This window comes from Nestor notabilis, unplaced genomic scaffold (assembly GCF_000696875.1).
Source record: "Nestor notabilis isolate BGI_N333 unplaced genomic scaffold, ASM69687v1 scaffold9838, whole genome shotgun sequence".
In the NCBI taxonomy this organism is placed as follows: Eukaryota; Metazoa; Chordata; class Aves; order Psittaciformes; family Psittacidae; genus Nestor; species Nestor notabilis.
In genome coordinates, this window is record NW_009938722.1 from 1 (window position 1) to 17811 (window position 17811).

The 17811-nt window shown below is 37.1% G+C and overlaps 1 protein-coding gene across 1 annotated transcript in view; it reads right to left on the bottom strand.

Annotated features, from left to right (window-relative positions):
* Positions 1-462: 462 nt before the first annotated feature.
* The window catches only part of ORC3 (origin recognition complex, subunit 3), a gene marked incomplete at its 3' end in the record, with an annotated part of 29917 nt that continues 12568 nt past the window's right edge, over positions 463-17811 (bottom strand). The window contains exons 7-16 of the mRNA XM_010019482.1: positions 17247-17383; positions 15003-15162; positions 14155-14268; positions 12817-12950; positions 12262-12325; positions 8983-9099; positions 8053-8132; positions 3555-3688; positions 1043-1128; positions 463-560 (exon numbers count right to left, since the gene is read on the bottom strand). Of these exons, the coding sequence (XP_010017784.1) occupies positions 463-560; positions 1043-1128; positions 3555-3688; positions 8053-8132; positions 8983-9099; positions 12262-12325; positions 12817-12950; positions 14155-14268; positions 15003-15162; positions 17247-17383 (1124 nt within the window). The remainder of the gene's footprint in view (positions 561-1042; positions 1129-3554; positions 3689-8052; positions 8133-8982; positions 9100-12261; positions 12326-12816; positions 12951-14154; positions 14269-15002; positions 15163-17246; positions 17384-17811) is intronic.

Sequence of the window (17811 nt, forward strand, 5' to 3'; positions counted from 1 at the left end):
GGCTCTATAATTAACAAGTGCCTTCATCTCTTCCCCCTTGCCAAGCCTTTCACATTTTCTGCTACAGAGCTGCCTCCAAACCCCTCTCTGCTTTGCCTTGCTCACCAAAACAGTTCCCAAAATGCACAGGATATCACACTTGACATCTCTAATTTCTTAAGTAGAACAGATCAGCAAAGATTAGGGTAAAAGCTCTCAACTCTACTTTGCCACATATACCCAGTCCTCCCTCAACTTTCTTCTGTAGCCAATTACTTCTACTGATCTATGGAAAAGAGATTACATAGGTTTTTTTAATTGCTATTTTTAGAACCCTCAACAAAGAAAGAAGAGGAAGGAAAAAAGATGCGCTCCATGCTGCAGAGACCGGACCACAGTTTTGACAAGATTAACATGTTAGCAAGGTTTCTGTCACAAGTTATGGTGCAAACTAATATGGGAACATAAAACAGGAAGGCTCACCTTACAAGACTGTCTATATAGTCAACAACTTCAAAACGAAGCATTTCAAACTTTGTCAGTTTCTTAGATCGCCTTGAATCCTTCAACTCCAACAAGGTCTTTAAAAAAAGAGTGGTGCATAAAACTACATGGGAGGTAGTTATTCTCTGGAGAACACAATCTATATGCTTAACATGTATAATTAATCTTTGCTGGCATGTCTTCACTGGTGATGTCTGAAAGTGTGATCGTGCAGTTATTTTTATTTAGGCCAGTGTATTCAGTTCTCAAAGTGGTAGGAGTTTGGGAAACTCAAAGAAATATGTGTTAGGCAGAATGTGTCACTTACAAGTTAAATAAGAAGAAACCCCCTAATTTGCATTTTAAAATCCTAGTTTATGACAGATATTTTCTATAATTGTCTTTGTGCCAGGTGGGCCTGACATACACAGTTGGTACTTATTCATTCATTTTTAAGAAGAGTTACTTATACACCACCTTTACTCAGAGCTCCAGCAAGCTGGGAAGAACTAACCATGGACAAGTACATCTTAAAAGACCCAATTAAGGAACTAGTCAGTAAAGCCTACACAGGCCTAACCTTCTGAAGATGATAAAGGTCTGTCTTCTTCTGGAGCTCCTTTTGTGACGATACGGACACATCTTGTTCTTGGAAAGCTTCTGCTACTAGAACAAAACTAATGTTTGATATGTGGGGTAAACTTTTCCTGACTACCTATACAGCCCCCTTGCCCCTAGAAGCAACCTGAGAAGTGTTCAGCTATCACAGACCCAAACACAGGCAGCTTTTGAGTCTTGCACCTTGTAACAGATGGTTAAACACGGACTCTGCAGTGCAGCTTCACCAATGGTAATTAAGTAACTGAAGCAATTCAGCCCTGAGCAAAGATCCAGCACAAGCCTTGCACAGCACTTGAATTCCGCTTATGTCATCCTAGGGTCATACTCTTAGTATCTGTAAATTGGACAGATTAGTACTAGATACCACTGATGCTTTAGGACTGCTCAAAAAGCCAATTACTGCGTATATATCCCTTCTCATGCACAAAAAACACAATGTAAGAAATGAGTTCTCCATCCTTAAGCCAGAAACTGCAACCAGAGCAGCAAACCTAGCTTGCTAAGTTATTTCACTGTTCAGCATTATTCTCATCTTAATTTACAACAAAACTTTGTTTTCATAGCCATGTAGTTTGTTGATCAACTGCACCAATAATTAGTAATTTTTAGGTAAAAACAAAGAAGCAAAACCTCCTGAATCACAATCAATAATCAGAATCAAAACAAAAGGCAACTAGATTTCTCGCCTTACTTTATGAAGATGGTAATAACATGGAGATTCCACCTACAGATCACAGGTAGAGCTCCAGTCAGCTGTGACAATGATGATCTATAAAAGCTTTCTGGTGACCTACAGAAAATGAGTTGGTATTTTCCAGCACCCTGTGGACACTTGCATTTGTGTTGAAGACTCCAAAACAGAACTTCCTCTCTCCAATACTGCACCAATACATTTTAAGATATTTTTTATCAAATTCTTCAGCTCAAAATAGACTAAGCACAGGAGCTTGAGGAAACAAAATGAAGTTTCCTCAAGCTTCATGTTTTCATTTTTTCCAGTTCATGAGGCAGTTGGGAAGATGGACTTTGTTGTTGTTAACAATAAAAAATAAAGAATTTTGGACTATCTTTTCAGTCCACAAGCTCTGTGGGAGATGCGGGTACATAACATTTTTGGCAGACTGCTGAAAACTCCCACTAAAGATCAACACAGTCACAGAAACATACTAGAAGGAGTCACCTAACTCAGCAACCTATTCATGTAGAGTTTATCCTAACTTCCCCTTCTCACTTTTTCATTATAGCTGAAGTCCACTTTGAAAACAAACTAAGATCCTTCATGGATTCATTAGATCATCTCCACTTTAAAAATATCTTCAAATCCCACATGAAAATGAATACTGCCTTTTTCTTCTATAGTTCTGCATGTCCCTGAATTCCCAGAGTTGTTCTCTTTTATTTATTACCTCAAAGTGAAAGTCAAGCTACTTAACTTAAAAGCCTGTTGCTTCAACTCTTTTTTTCTAAACTAGATCAACCTTTAGGTTTTCCATTATGGTTCAGATCCTTCAGTGCTGCTGTCTTCAGTGACATACACAGCTTTTTCAAAGCGATCACCTATTTCTTGTACCACAGCCCTGCTGTTACTACATCTATTCAAAAATACATGGTACATGCAAAAGCCAGTTTTTCTAGACAAGCCTCAGTTAACCCCCAAGCATTACATGACTACTTCAATTAGTATTATACTGCATTTGGTGGGGCTTATTGTCTACTTGTCCAAATGCTGGGTAGCAACCACCCCGATAATGAACTTAATTTAATAGGCATAAAGCATAACAGATAATAACCACTTCATTTTTAAAAGGGAATCATAGGGGAGCACTACTGTAGTTCGGGGGAGGCAATGAAATTCCTGTTCCAGAAGAATGCTGGAATATGTCATATTCCTGTTTCAGAAGCAATATGGCACTAATCTGCCTCTGAAAAACAGAAGGCTGCTGCTCATTTGCCTTACTAAACTTTCAGATACCATGAACATGGCTCTGTCAGCAGAGCCCTGACAACTTGGGCTGTGCCCTGGCACTTGGTGTCCTAGCTCTTACATGAATTTAACTGAACATGCAGGTGAAAGAACTTTATACATATTTGGATTAATTACTGTGTCACAAGGAAGTCTGCTCCTATATATCTCTCAATATCTGGTTTTATTTGTTAAATGCTTTAAACAATTGCAACATCTGGTAAAATGCTCAAAGTATACGAATGACAGATTTAGTGAGTAATGTTTGCTGATCTGTCCAATTTCTTATCTCACATCACTTTTCCACATTATAAAAAGCACAAACCACATACCAATAAAGAATCTCAACACTTCCTGATTTTGTGCATGTATTTAAAGAAACAATCCTGAAAAATCTGATGGTTTGATACAATGACAGGATATCACCAGGGAAAATTATACCTATTGGTCAGATTATAAACCATCTTTCCTATTAACTGCAATGGAATGTTTGATGATACACACCCACCTTCTAGTTTCTGAAACTGGGTCAAGAACTCCTTCAGCTTCCCTACTGCCTTATCAAACTCTTTTCCAGAAGATGACACAAGTATCTCCACACATTGTTGAAGCATTGTTTCCAAATCAGACTTATTCAGCATCCTAAAAGACACAATAGTTGGCTGAAGTTGAAACACAGAGTGATGAAACAGCTTTCAATGGTCTTAGTTGGAAAAATGTTAAAAAATAATTGGAAAAACTCCTTTTAAAAGAGAAAACTTTCAAGATTTCAAGCATTCAGTCTTGCAGTAATTTCTTTCCTTGCTGTCATCCACAGAAGGAAACACAGTAACTGAGACAGATGTCCATCACATTTTCCTGCAGAACTAACAAGGAAAGCTTTCCTGATATTCTACCTAAAACCACTTTCTGGATACAGAGTTACAATGTTTGAAACTGTGACTCTGATTAAAAAGAAGTATGGTGGGCTTTGTAAATCAGTCCCAAGAACGGTTCATGAAATGGTAAAAAAAATCAGATTAGTATGTGTCCCCACAGCCACAAAATCCATTATTCTGTGTTCAGAATGATTCGCCAGCAAAACCTTAAGTGCTGTTTTCTGTATTTGGTCACTATAAACCTAAATCCTAACTACCACTAGAATCACTGAGGTTGGAAGTGACCCCTTGAGATTATCTAGCCCAACATCCAGCCATTTACTTATTTTTAATTATGTATTAGGGCATTTTATAAATGTCACCAAGCACTGCTCAGTCTCAGAATCTTCGTTTAAAAGATACCAAAGCAAGTCCTTGCAAACACCCATAAATGAAATCCAGAATTGCAGTCATTGCATCAAGCTAGCACCATTACACAGGCATGGAACTTTCTTCATGCAGTGTGAGAGGCTCCCATTGCTAAACGCTCTGGTTCTGAACAATCACACATCTGTAATATCCACTGTCACCAGGAGCCCTTCCCAGCTTATTCTTGTGGTTTTGCTTTGTCTTATTGAAAGCAAAGCTGCTAATAGTGTGAGGATTTTAGTTTAGAACACACAAAAACCACAGCTACAGAAAAAAGGGAGCATGACAAAAGAATGAAATGATGGTGATCAGTGTGTCAGGGAGTGCATCTCCATACCAGCCACCTAAACACTGACTAAGAGAGATTTAAGGAAGAATTTAGAAGAGGCTGGGAAAGCTGTATGGAATTCTGGAAGAGCAATTGCAAATTGATCTCTAGTTTCTAACTGGCAGTTGATGCTAAATGCTTGCAAATGCTAGAATTTGAAATTTCAGTTTATCCGATTCAGGGTTATGGATTTTTGCAAGTCTGGCGTTGCCTTTGGATATACTTGTTTTGTACAGAAAAGCATCAGGAATTAACAACAGAAGGGGTGACCTTGAGCACACAAAAGGCTAGAAAACATTTTGAAACTGTCTTGTAGAAAATAATGGGTAAACAAGATAACATACTTCCAGGCGAGACAAAACACTGCAATAATTAAACACATAAGATGGAGAGAGGATTACCAGATTTGGAGATCTATGAAAGAACAATTTATTTTAGTAACATTATACAAAAAGAAGCTGAAAGTTCCAGAAAAAAATATTTACCACAACAATGGGATTACAGGGCCCAAAGAGCAAGCAAGAAGATGGTTATCACCTATCAGAAATAGGAAAGGATCCTTTTAACCCTTTTGGTTTTGAGATTACTGAAAGGTGTGACAGGTATCAGAGAGTGGGGTTAAGATTTTAATTCGGTTAGGAGACAGGCTTAAAGCAGAAAGGAACATCTCAGATCATCCAAAGACAGTAAATAAATCTGTGTCTGATTATTCAGAGGCAAGTTAAGAAAGAAAGGAAGACAGGATGAAGTCCTATCTTCTATAAACTCCTTCTGAATGCTGAAGTGAGGAATCAGCTGAGGAAGTGGTAACAGAGATTGGTCAACAACAAAATGACAACAGTCACAGAAGGGCGGGACTGTGATAAGCAGTGCGTGATGAACAGCCTTGATGACTGACACACAAAAGCAGTCAGCAGTGTCTAGAAGAGCAGAGTACAGTACCTAGACAGCAGACAAGAGTTCAGACAGTCCTCAAAAGTTTTGCCACCTAAAAGCTTGACCAGATGTCCCAGCCAGTTAGCTCCCCATAACCAGTCAGGGTAGACACTCTCCAGCATCTCCTAATCTTATCTGATTGGATTAATCCAATGTGAACTACAGCTCACACATGCTCTCTGTCTCCCTATTATATAAGACTCTAGACAACTGGAGTAAAGTAGAGTAACTATTGTCTAGATTGCTAAAGTTAGATAACCCGAAACACCATCTTTGGAGAGAGCACTTTCAGCAGAAGGGATAAAAGCCAGTCCAAGGAAAGGCTGAAGACTAAAAACAACTAACCAACCAAGCAACCACAAAAGGAACTCAGTGCAACAACTGAAAACCTCACATTCAAACATAATGGAAGGTGAAAGAGACACTTTGTTAGAAACAGAGAAATAAGCTGATCAAAAGCTTCTCTGTTTTTTACTTTCTAAATACAAGGGAAAAAAAGATGGACTCCAAAAAAACACTGACAAGAAGAATAAGGGATGAGAAAATGCAACCGTAAGAGTACGAACAGGTGATGTGGCCCCTCAGAAGGCAGAGATATTAAGGAACAGTGACTAACTTCCACACCTGAGCAAAGGAGAGAAAAAAGATTGTGAGTAGAAGGGGAAAGATCACATTTTATCATTTTCTTCTAAAAGACAGCAGCAAGATTCTATGCAGAAAAAGCAGAGACAAGTATGTGTAAAATGGAAAACAGAGTTAAAGCTGAAAGAGCAAAAAATAATAATCACAGCTAGAATCCCAAATATTTTAAGGAATTGGGTTGAAGTAGTTTTGTTAAAAAAATGACTGAGTACCTGGAATTTAAAAAGAAAGTGAATTAAACAGCTAAGGATAAAGGGGGAGCAAGCCAGAATCTGATGGCACCATCAACTTTGAGATAGGAGAAGAGACAAATGAATTAAAAGTGCAAGAAAGCAAACTAAACATAGGAGGAGAGAAAGGAGAGGAAAAAATGGCAAGGAGTTACTAGAGATTACAGAACAGACTGTACAGGAAAACAAAATGACACACTGGTGGGCAAGGGTTGATACATGATTGAGTGCTGTCAATATTCAGTGAGTCAGAAAAGGATTAAGGAGGAAATAATGCAGAAATCACACATCACGAATGTAATCCTTTCAAAGGGATGAAGGCAAAGAGTATAGTGCAGTGGCAATGTATAAGAGTATGTTTCCTTGTGTATATGAGCCCAGAAAGTTTTCCTCCACCCACCACTGAAATGGCTTTTCTATCATAGAATCATAGAATAGTTTGGGTTGGAAAGGACCTTAACATCATCTAGTTCCAATCCCCCTGCCATGAGCAGGGACACCACACACTAAACTATGTCACCCAAGGCTCTGTCCAGCCTGGCCTTGAACACTGCCAGGGTTGGAGCATTCACAACTTCCTTGAGCAACCTATTCCAGTGCCTCACCACCCTCACTGTGAAGAACTTCTTCCTTAGATCTAACCTGAAGTCCCCCGTTTAAGTTTGAAGCCATTACCCCTTGTCCTACCACTAGAGTCCCTAATGAAGAGTCCCTCCCCAGCATCCTTGTAGGCCACCTTCCGACATTGGAAGGCTGCTATGAGGTCTCCACGCAGCCTTCTCTTCTCCAGGCTGAACAGCCCCAACTTTCTCAGCCTGTCTTCACAAGGGAGGTGCTCCCGTATGAAGTTCTATGCAACCTTACTGTCAGACACAAAAAACCTCAGAGGCTTGGAGGCTCTGGAAGAGGCAGTTATGGTAACGGTGTTGCATCAGAACTGATGTATTACAGCAAACAGCCACTTGCCATAATAAAGCACATTTAAAAGTCTGTAGCTGCAGCATTGCGATGGAATGATTTTCTATTACGAAAAATGGCTTAGATGACTTTTCCATTTTCAGCACTGACAGTCAGACAACCCAAATGTAGGCCCTCCTAAAGTCCTAAGCTTACAATAACACAAAAAATTAACTCAGTCCCTGTACAAGTTGTCAGACAAAGGAAGCAGGGAGAAAGCAGTAAATTAAAGAGATAAGAAAGGCCTCAGCTATTAATTTGGAAGAGATTCTAATTTTCACAACAGATTAAAATTTAGGCCATCTAAAAGTAATAGTAATAAATGATAATACGTAACACAATCATACTGTAAAAGAAAACCCAACTGATGTTCTTATTCACACACAGTAATCTCAGTGGTTTCAGCATAATTACTCAGGTCAGAAATGATACTAGAACCTTGTTGAGTTTCATGGCAAACAGTTGAAAGACAAAATGAGAAGAGCAGACAATTATACTTGCAAACAATCCCACAAGTAGCTGCGAACAGGTAATATCCTCAGCTTTAAGTTCCAGAATAACTGATGACTGATATTCTCCATGTGCACAATGGTATTGAAACAAAATGGAAAAAAAAAAACAAATCACCTTGCTAACTGAAGAGATGACTCATAATCTTCTGTCTCCCACACTTGGTTTTCCAAACATGCACAGTGCAGCTCTCTGATCTGCAGAAGGTGAAGAAAAGGTAAAGTGTTTTACAAACAAAGTAATGCAGAACACTTACAAGAAACTTGTCAAAGCAATATGTAATTCCCTTGGAGCTTGTTTTCCAAAGATGCAGAAAGAATGCAAAACAAATGAAAGCATTTAGTATCTTGGAATCTATGTGTTGCTATGCACCAGGCTTCAAACATCTAACATTCAGATTAAGATAACTGTAGAGAACAGAGAGGAACGCCAATCAAATGCCACAGCTAAAACATATCTTTATTTTCAAATACTAGGACAGTTCATGCTGATTTTGTAGTTAGGAACAGATTCTAATAACAGTGTGTAATACATTGAGAACAGACAAACAAGTGCACATGCACAGAATATATTGCTCTACTAGTGGAGGAAGAAATTGCTTAGCACAAGAAGATGGATTTAATGACATTAGAGCAATATGGCTATTAATAGCCATTATCACTGTTCCCTTACTATCATTTTATTCTGAACAGAAAGTTGCTAAAACCAGTCTCTCCAACTGATTTTGGTGGCAGAAGAGTGTACACTGTCTGCAGTGTATACAGATAATGCTAGATGTGGGAAAGTACAGGTGTGCATTCTATTGCTGATCTGCACATCTGACTCTTCCTAGAAACTTCTTCCTTTTGATTGACAAGGTATCATCCACGCCACTAAAGACATCACATGCTGTTGCCCTCTGCCCATAGCAAGAAAGCATCTGTTTCCATTTTAAGCAGGGAGCAAAGCAGCAGAATAGTAAACAAGGAAAAAGAAAAAATTCAGATGCCATACTTTGAAACAAACAAACAAAACATATTTCACTGAAATGGAATAACAGTACATCACCTGCTTGCCCAAAGGATACTTTGGAAGAGAACATGTGAAAACATGAAGACATCTCAGAACTGAAACATAATTTTCATGGTAAACATGCAAGTCCTCCAGCAACTTCTGTGTTGTTTCCTACAGCGACAAAATAATTGCTTTATAAGTCATTCCGACATCCACTTATTTAAAACTCTCATGAAGTACTAAAAATGACTCTGAAGTTTTGACACTGTGGTGTGTTATGATTTAAATCACCACCGTTAAATAAAGACCACTATGCAAAAAAGCTGTATTTCAACAGTTCACTGCAATCACATTGCATGTTGTTAAACTTCACTTTCTTCCTCCATCTCACTGGAGATTTTTCATTGATTAGCATTATTATTTTACTGTTTTCAACTGCATTTCACTTTAGATTTGGTATGTCATCTAGCAGAAAGGAGACTGTACACTATACCTTTAGCAGGCAATGAGAAAATATATAGCTACTTCTACTCAAATCCTTATCATTTGCATTTTTATACTACAGATGCCTTTAAAATTTTATTTCTTATATTGCAGGTGGCTGCTGTTTTTATTAGTTAGATATATGTAAAAAGACCAGTTCACAGAAAATAAATATGCAGTTGCTGTTCCTATGTGCTCTTTATTTGACTTCCACTTATTCATAAAGAACTGCAAGGAAAAATAAATCATGCATTCAAACTGTTGCTACTGAATTTACTGGATGGCATCTCATTATCACCAGCCTCCCATAGAAGCATATGTAACACTTCTGAAAATTTCTGGTAGCTGTATGAAAGTACTTTGGGCTCATTCCATTTCAGTTTGTGAATCAGAAGATCTTCTCTCACCTGTCTTTAATCAGATAAAAGAGGAAAAAAACCCACAGAATTTGTTTTTTCCTTTTATCTTTGAAGATAAAGAGGAAAACCCAGCAGGATTCTCTACATATTTTATTGCCATTTTGCTCAAAGAAACTCTCAGAAAACTATCCCAAATGGAAAGGGAAAAATAAAACAAGCCACTGAAGTTCTCTAGAGTTAAACTGAAACAAAGAGTATCAAACATTAAAAAAAACAAACCTTACCTGCAGATAATATAAGGAAGTACTAACATGTGGGAAGATTAAGTATCATACTTCAAAGACTGAAAGTAACAGACAGTGCTGCACAGAGCTTTCTGATGTTACAATAAGTTTGAGATGATTAAAAACATTAAAGACATTTCTCCCCACAGAGTTTTATCTATTAAAATTTAAGTGTCACTGACATAACAACTGTTTAAGTAACTTCCAAGATCTTAGGGGAGACACAAGTTTATATATTAATTCCAATCAGGATCATTAAACAAAAATATGCCCACCACAAAAAAAGCTGAGAAAAGAAAACAAGTTCTTTTTAATGCTGCTACATCAATCTCATTCCCCCAAACCCAGAGCATTAGAGCATCTATTAGAGCAGCTATATTTCCTCATCTCATTTCCCAGATCAAGTTTGAAAACATTATTAGAAGACTATGCAATATTATTTCCATAAATATAGATTGCCACATTTACATAATTTCAAATTAAATTTGCCATGAAAAGTTTCGGAGTTGTAAGTAATCAGGATGTACAATTGCTTTCTAAACTGATTATTTTAAATAGGTGGAACTCTACCCATAGTTATGAAAAAAAAAGTGGCAACAATGTGGAATATAAACTGCAGCTGACAAAGAGTATTGGAGGTTTAGGTGGTAAGCTTGAAAGGCAAGTTCACCTGGTCCTGAACACAAAAAGTCACCATAGTGACTTTGAAAGCATTTCCAAAGTTCAGAATTATACCGTAGATTAGTACAATATATAGAATAACCAGCACCTCATTAATGCAGCAGTAGGGCCTTTTGTCCCCAAGCAGACTACACTGCCAGCTTGGCAGTACAGTGATAGTCCTAACCCTGCTGCAGAGATTAGAACAAGTGTCTTCAATTAAAATTTGTCAGAAGCATCATATACACTTAAGCACAAAAATTCTGGCTTCTTTCCCAAACTCACAGGGTGAGGCTTGTTATATAAGGGGCATATTATTAAACATATAAAGTTTAATACATATAAAGTTTAAGCTGGTAAGTATTAAACTTTCAAAGTAGCAGCACATTACACAGTCTTTAAACTTGAAACAAAGAAACAGAGTCTCAGCTGCTCATTCCCACTCCTCCCCTCCTCCTGTCATTTCAACAGAAGTGAAATATTCTGCAGAAACAACCCAGCAAAAACATTCTTATGTCTTGTCTTTTTTTTTTTGTCAGGTTACTTCAATTGGGTTGTTTCTCTGATGACATTAATTGCATAGCCACATGAGGAATTGTGCTGGCATATTTGCTCAGGTGTGAATAAACAGCAAGGGAACAGCTGTAGCTTAATCTATTTTTGCCACTGAAGACTATGGATCATAAAATCATGTCTAAATCATGTCTAGCCTTGACAACTACAATTGTACTGCACTTGCAAACTTGTGTGCTACCAACCTCTCTTCCAGCCATTACAGTTGTTCTTCATACTTGAAAAGTCCTTTTGGACCAGGAAGCTCTGCTAGGATAAATGAATTGCTTTATCTCTGGTAATACTATTTGCCTGACAGGTTAGCTATACTTGAGATGAAGAGTTAGGAGAAACCCTTTACCCTGAGCAATGCTTCTGGGAGGGGTTCAGTTGGTGAAAATAACTAACAGAGCTTTGTTGGTGAACTCCGGAAGGGCTCACAATAGCAGTAACCTGACATTAATCACTTGACAAACCTTCAGATAAACCTGTAACATAAATTAAAGTTTTAATCCTGTATGACATCTACTGTGAATGTGTGCCTCAGGACCCAGACTGCCCTACTGAGATCAATCAGAAACTACACAGAGGGTATAGAGGATTAAGAGCTTACGAAATAACCTCCAAGATTACTACTCATTCTTCAAACACTTCACTGACTTTCCAAGAAAGTCAATCTGAGTAAGCATTAAAAGACCAGGCCATAAATAAACCATGTAATCATCTTTTTAAGCAGTTATATTTCTAGACATAGCTAAAAGTTGATGTAAGAAAAGTTGTGCAGTTCTGTATAACAGTATACGTGGCAGCCCTAGAGATTTGGAATTCTGACCTGCCAATCCCAATTCTCTGTTACTGGACATGAAGCACAGTATGTACTGTACAAAAGAAGTTATACAGAACTATACATCTTAGTCCTGTATTTTATTACGCTCCACAGACTAATATATTGGGAAAGTTATTTGTGCTTTCCAAAGACATTCTTGAAACTTTACCTTTAAGAAGCTGTCTGCTGTGAGCAGTCCAATCTGTTTCTCTGCTTCTTGCCTTTCTACATATCTGATGGCAAGAAAAAAACAAGAACATAAAAAACATCATGAAAAGTATGATTAAAGGTTACAGGGTTAATAATTTCAAAAAGTTTATGCTGCTATAAGGATATCTTTGGAAAGATTCAAAAAGGGACAGTCAAATCCAGCAAGTTGAAAGGCCACTCCGAAACCCTAGAGATCATGCTCCAAGTCAGCTTAACAAATTCAAAAGTGATTTATGGTTATTTGTCATAATAGCTTGTTTCTGCATTAAGAACAGGGTGAGGGGGTGGGAGTAGTTCAAATGATTACACATCACAGAAGCTGAACTCTCTAGACCAGAAGATTAAGGCTTCATGAGAATATTTAGAACTGTCCTCTTTTTGATCGATTTACCTTTGCTATAGAAATATATGCATAAATGATCTACACTTCTCAGGGAGCTACATTTACATATTCCTTTCATTTTTTAAAAAGCTGACTAAATGCAAATTGTCCAAAATTTATTTAGTCTTTTACCTTCTAAAAGAGGGCAGTCTTCGAATGTTTTCACACTGATCGTGTGATAAAGAATTTACTCTCTCCTTAGCATCTGCCAGTTGGCAACACAGTACACTAAGAGGCTGGGAATAGAAATGTTCAACAATACAAAGCTGAAAAACAAAGCAAGAAACAGTGAAGTTAATAAAATTCATCCTCACTGCTATATCTACCTTTTAATGCTTTCTTATTACTACAGTGCATATACTACAATGGTAGTAATGGTATTCCTTTAAAAAAGAATTCATTACAGTTCATAAATATTCCCTAAGTCACTACAGGACACATCATTCACTTTTAAATACAGTCACATAATTACCTTTTTTGCTGTATGCACTATTCATTTTCAGTACCTCATCTTTCCCTCCTCTTACATGATGATAACTATTGCTTGTCAAATATTTTCTATTCACTTCTGTGAATTACTGCATTCTTTAGGTTATATATTCAGCTCCAATGCTCACAAATAACAAAGAGTATATTTAGAGATATGAAAAGCAACTACTGTACAGAAGCAAACTTATTGCATGCCCTTATTTCAATTTCTCTTTCATGTACCATTTCAAATATACTGCTAAGCTCTTACTGTGAATACACACAAACACACTTTATCACTGATTTCAGCTGCACTAAAGGTAGCACCAGGGCCTTGCAGGATAGTAGTATATACTCCACACATCTATTCTTAAAAACAAAACAAAACCCCAATCAGACTACCTCACTAAAAACTTCTAAAACATAAGAGCTGTCAAAGAGGAAAGACACTTCCTGTCAGAAAAGTTAACATCACTGCTAGACATAACAAGATGATGGCAATTTCTTGTACCTAGCACTTAGAAAATCTCATCCAAATTGCTTCATCATGAATACTTTTAAGGCACAAAGCTACGGACATATCCTGTCAGAGACAGGACTTGTATTTTTGTATAAGGCCAACATGGGCTCATTAAAACCTGGTGACTCTTTCGAACAAGAAGAGTTGAAACCTATCAAAGGCCAGGCAGGTCTGTCTGCAGGAAAAAGTACTAGAGCCAGGATATTTCTCTTGGCCACGTGTAATCATTGAATCTTGGACATCGAACAATCTGAAACACTATAAAGGTATAAGACACTAAAAGCGCATGTTTTACTAACAGGTTCACACATGGAACCAGGCAAGAAAGAAACTATTTCACAATCCTGCATTAGAACAGATTACAGGGGCTAAAAATTCTTTGGAAAACTCTTGTGCATGATCCACAAGGAGTCTTAGACGCAGAAATACATCTAGATATGAAGACCTATATAAGCCAATAAGTTCTTGTTACCATTGCCTACCTGAAATCCTTTGATAAAATTCCAGACAGAAAAATCATGGTACAAGAATATGTTGATGAGAACCTGCAGAACTTTTTCACCCAGTTTAAAGGGAAACCGGGATGTCAGAAGCAGCTAAGGGAGACAAAAAGGAAAAGTGTATGTTAGCATTCAACTAAACGAGATACTAAATACACCGCCAACCTCTAAAAACAATACTTCCACTAAAACATCCATGCAAAGATTGATTTTCAGTTTATTATTTCACCACATTTTTGGAAATACCTTTTGCTAATATGCAACACAAAGATAGTTTTGCTTAATGCTATTTTTCTATTTACTTTTAAAATTACAAACAGAAGAGAGGCTGCTGTAACCACCAGGAATACCACTACTTCCAGCATGTTGTAACAGGGATTTTGGAAATCCTGCACAAAGTGGCGTACCAAGAATCGTACATGGCTTGATCATTTGGAAAACACTGCTAATTTTTGACATGCAGCAAAATTCAGGCTGAACTGTATTTTATTATGTTTAAAGCTATGTTTTTCTGAAACAAAGTAAAACTCAAATCAAAGTACTGCTTTAATGAAGAGGTGGGAATGTCAAAGTGTAATTGCCCAAGTATGTATGGGCAGATGTCAGTGCAAATGAAAGATGAAAGCAGGTATGTGAGTGTGTCTCAACGTGAGAAAGAAGCTCTCAGTATTAAGTTACTTTGTGGCTATGAGTAGAAATATCCAAAATCCACAGCTCTCAGGAACAGATTCCATTTCAAAAGCTTCAGTTCTTTGAAACCTACTTTTAAAGGCCACATGTATACTGTGTTTGAATACACAAACACTTCTCCTATTCAGAAAGGGAATTACCTTGTCAATTATAGTAGACAGGTGCTCCTTACAGGAAAGGGACTGGAAAAGCTCTATGCACAGCAGAGAGGAGACAGAGTGAGGAAGTAAGCTGTGGATAATCATTGGAGATGTAGCGATTCCAAAAATCAGTACTAGAGGTAACTCACGGATATGCTGACTAGATCATGGGGAAAGGGAGAAAAAAACCACAATAGTTACATTATAGAAAATTATGAAACAAGTGTATTATGTTCCTACTACAGCACTAAGCTAAGATGCAGAAATGCGTAAATTAAAAGATTTGTTGCCAGTAAACTAAAAGAGTTTTGATGTAGAGTAAAATGAGAAATAATGGAAGCTATTTAAAGCCCTAAAGCAGAAAAGGAAATTAAATTATATTTTAGGATTCAAATTTCAGGAAATGGCATAAAAAGCATCTTCTCAGTTAGAGTATCATACTGCTCCTGTCTGCCCCCAAAGTTATATTCAGAGAACTGAACCTTACAATTTATTTTTTTTCCCCAAAGTAATAAAGAAAAAAGAAGAGACACGGAACAGCTCCCAGTGTCCAGAAAATGTACAGATCTTACATCATTTAATAAATGTAAAACAAATATGAAACACCTCTAATGTTCTATGTTCTATAAGACTTAAAGAATTCCAACTTCATCAGATTCAATCTTCCTCTTCAGATTTCTTTTTAGTATATGCTTTAAGAACTGATAATCAGGACTGAATGCTGTATTCCTTGTGAACAACATCAAATTACTCAGAATACAGTGTTTTCAGTATTATTTAATCATAATTTTCCCCTTTTTAAAAAAATTAGTGTTAAGGAGATACAAATTCTGCTATCTTAAATATCTTCTAGGCTAAAGTTGTCAATTTATTCTGTTTTTCTGGTTTCACCACAGCAACTTTTTGACCTTGGTGTTTTAATTGTTATCCCATAATTATTTCATTTCTGGAACTCCTCAGAAGTCATTGCTAGAGACTTAAACATAAAGCAAATACACTCCATCTATTACTGTCCACTGCTGATAACCTAAGAATATTGGAGAGAAACTGAACCTTGTGATGAACCAATCAGAAGAACCTCTCACATTCACCCAACTTCACCCTTTATTAAACAGGTTTCAGACTGAAATGGAGAGAATAAATCCGATCTCCACCATCACCCAGACGCCTTTTTTCAAAGTATTATGCAACTCTGCCAAGCTTCTATTTTACCCATCTTCTATTTACTTTAATCCAGACAATATTTAGTTATAAGCTCATCTGAATCCTCTAAACCTTTTCTTCTGAAGGGACACACAATCAGTTAAAAAAAGTGTATTTGCAAATAGTGGACTGTTAGACTTGTACAGCAATTCATCTACATCCCACATACTCAGTTATTTATCCTTGCCACAAAAATCAAAATAAAACACAACACTTAATTATTAAAACCTCATTCCCCCTTGCTTTGCCCCCTAATTATTTCCAGATTACTGTGCATTTCTGATTTTACTTCTTCAGATGTTCCCTAGAGAGCCCATCTACCAGATCTGAAGTAAAAAAATGGTTTTATTGTGGGTCTTTCAGCAAGTGAAAGTGCCTAGCCTTGTTGAGAGGTAACAACAGGCATGCATGCTGCAGTTGCATTGTACAACTGCAGCCACAAGTTTGCTGCACCTGTAGTTTCAACCTGGGGACTGAATGTAAGATGCTCTTTTTGGACAATAGCATGAGGTTTTGATTAGAATGCATGAGATGATATTAAGGAAGACAGTTTAAGGAAGGACAGAAGCACAGGAGGAGCACCTGTAGTAGTCAGCTACTCATTACAGATCCTGGCTGACAGAAAAATTCTCTGGGTAAGTTTTATATGCTCCCATTAGTAAGCAAGTGACCTTTAAACAGCATTAAATCAGCAGTCATATAATTGTAAAAGTCTACAGAAGATCTAGACATACTGAAAAATTAGTTTCACAATCACAAATTCTATAACAACTAGTACAAATAAATATTATGTAAAGACTTCAATCAGCTACCCAATTACCTCAACCCAGCCCTTTCGCACACTACTTCAGAGTCCCACATTAGCCTTAGGATACCTTATCCCCAAAACTTAACAAATAGGTTTTTGCACAATCACTGCTGCAAAGAAGCAGCATCAATATTTGATTCCAATTCTCCACTGGCCTCATTGTTACACTTCAAATCAGCTGCAAATAGAAAATGGGTAAAGGAGTGGAAGAACTAAACTTCAGCTCACATTACCTGCTGATGACTATGAAGTCTTGAAGGACTTTTGTGGTGAAACTTTCCATGTCTTTGAATATAACTACAACTGGAGGAGATTGCTGGTGTCTTGAAGAGGAAGTTCTTTTTTTGCTCAGAGTTTCAGAATCTGTTTTCTTTAAAGCCATTTGTTACGCATTAATAAACATAAGACAGTAAAATAAAAAGATTTAATTACATCTACAATATTATAATGCCTGAAAGTGATGAGGTGACTTTTCGCTACAGCTGTATTTATTATTAGCGCCTAGAATTGCAATTTTTCTTCCTTCTGTTTGGCACAGTATGAATTACAAAGAATAAACAAATCTCAAAATCCCACGTTCCAACAAAGGCAAGAATAGCTCTGTGGGACACAAATGGTGAAATTCTGTTGGGATTGAGGGAGAAGATTTGAGTTCCATACATAGCATACATGAGACATTGCTCATTTTTCGTATCTTTATCCAGTAATGTGAAAGATAATGTACCCTTCTGTTAATAAACTTCTGTTTAAACACACTGTTTGTGAAGAAGTCATCATAAAATCAGTTCTAACTTCACG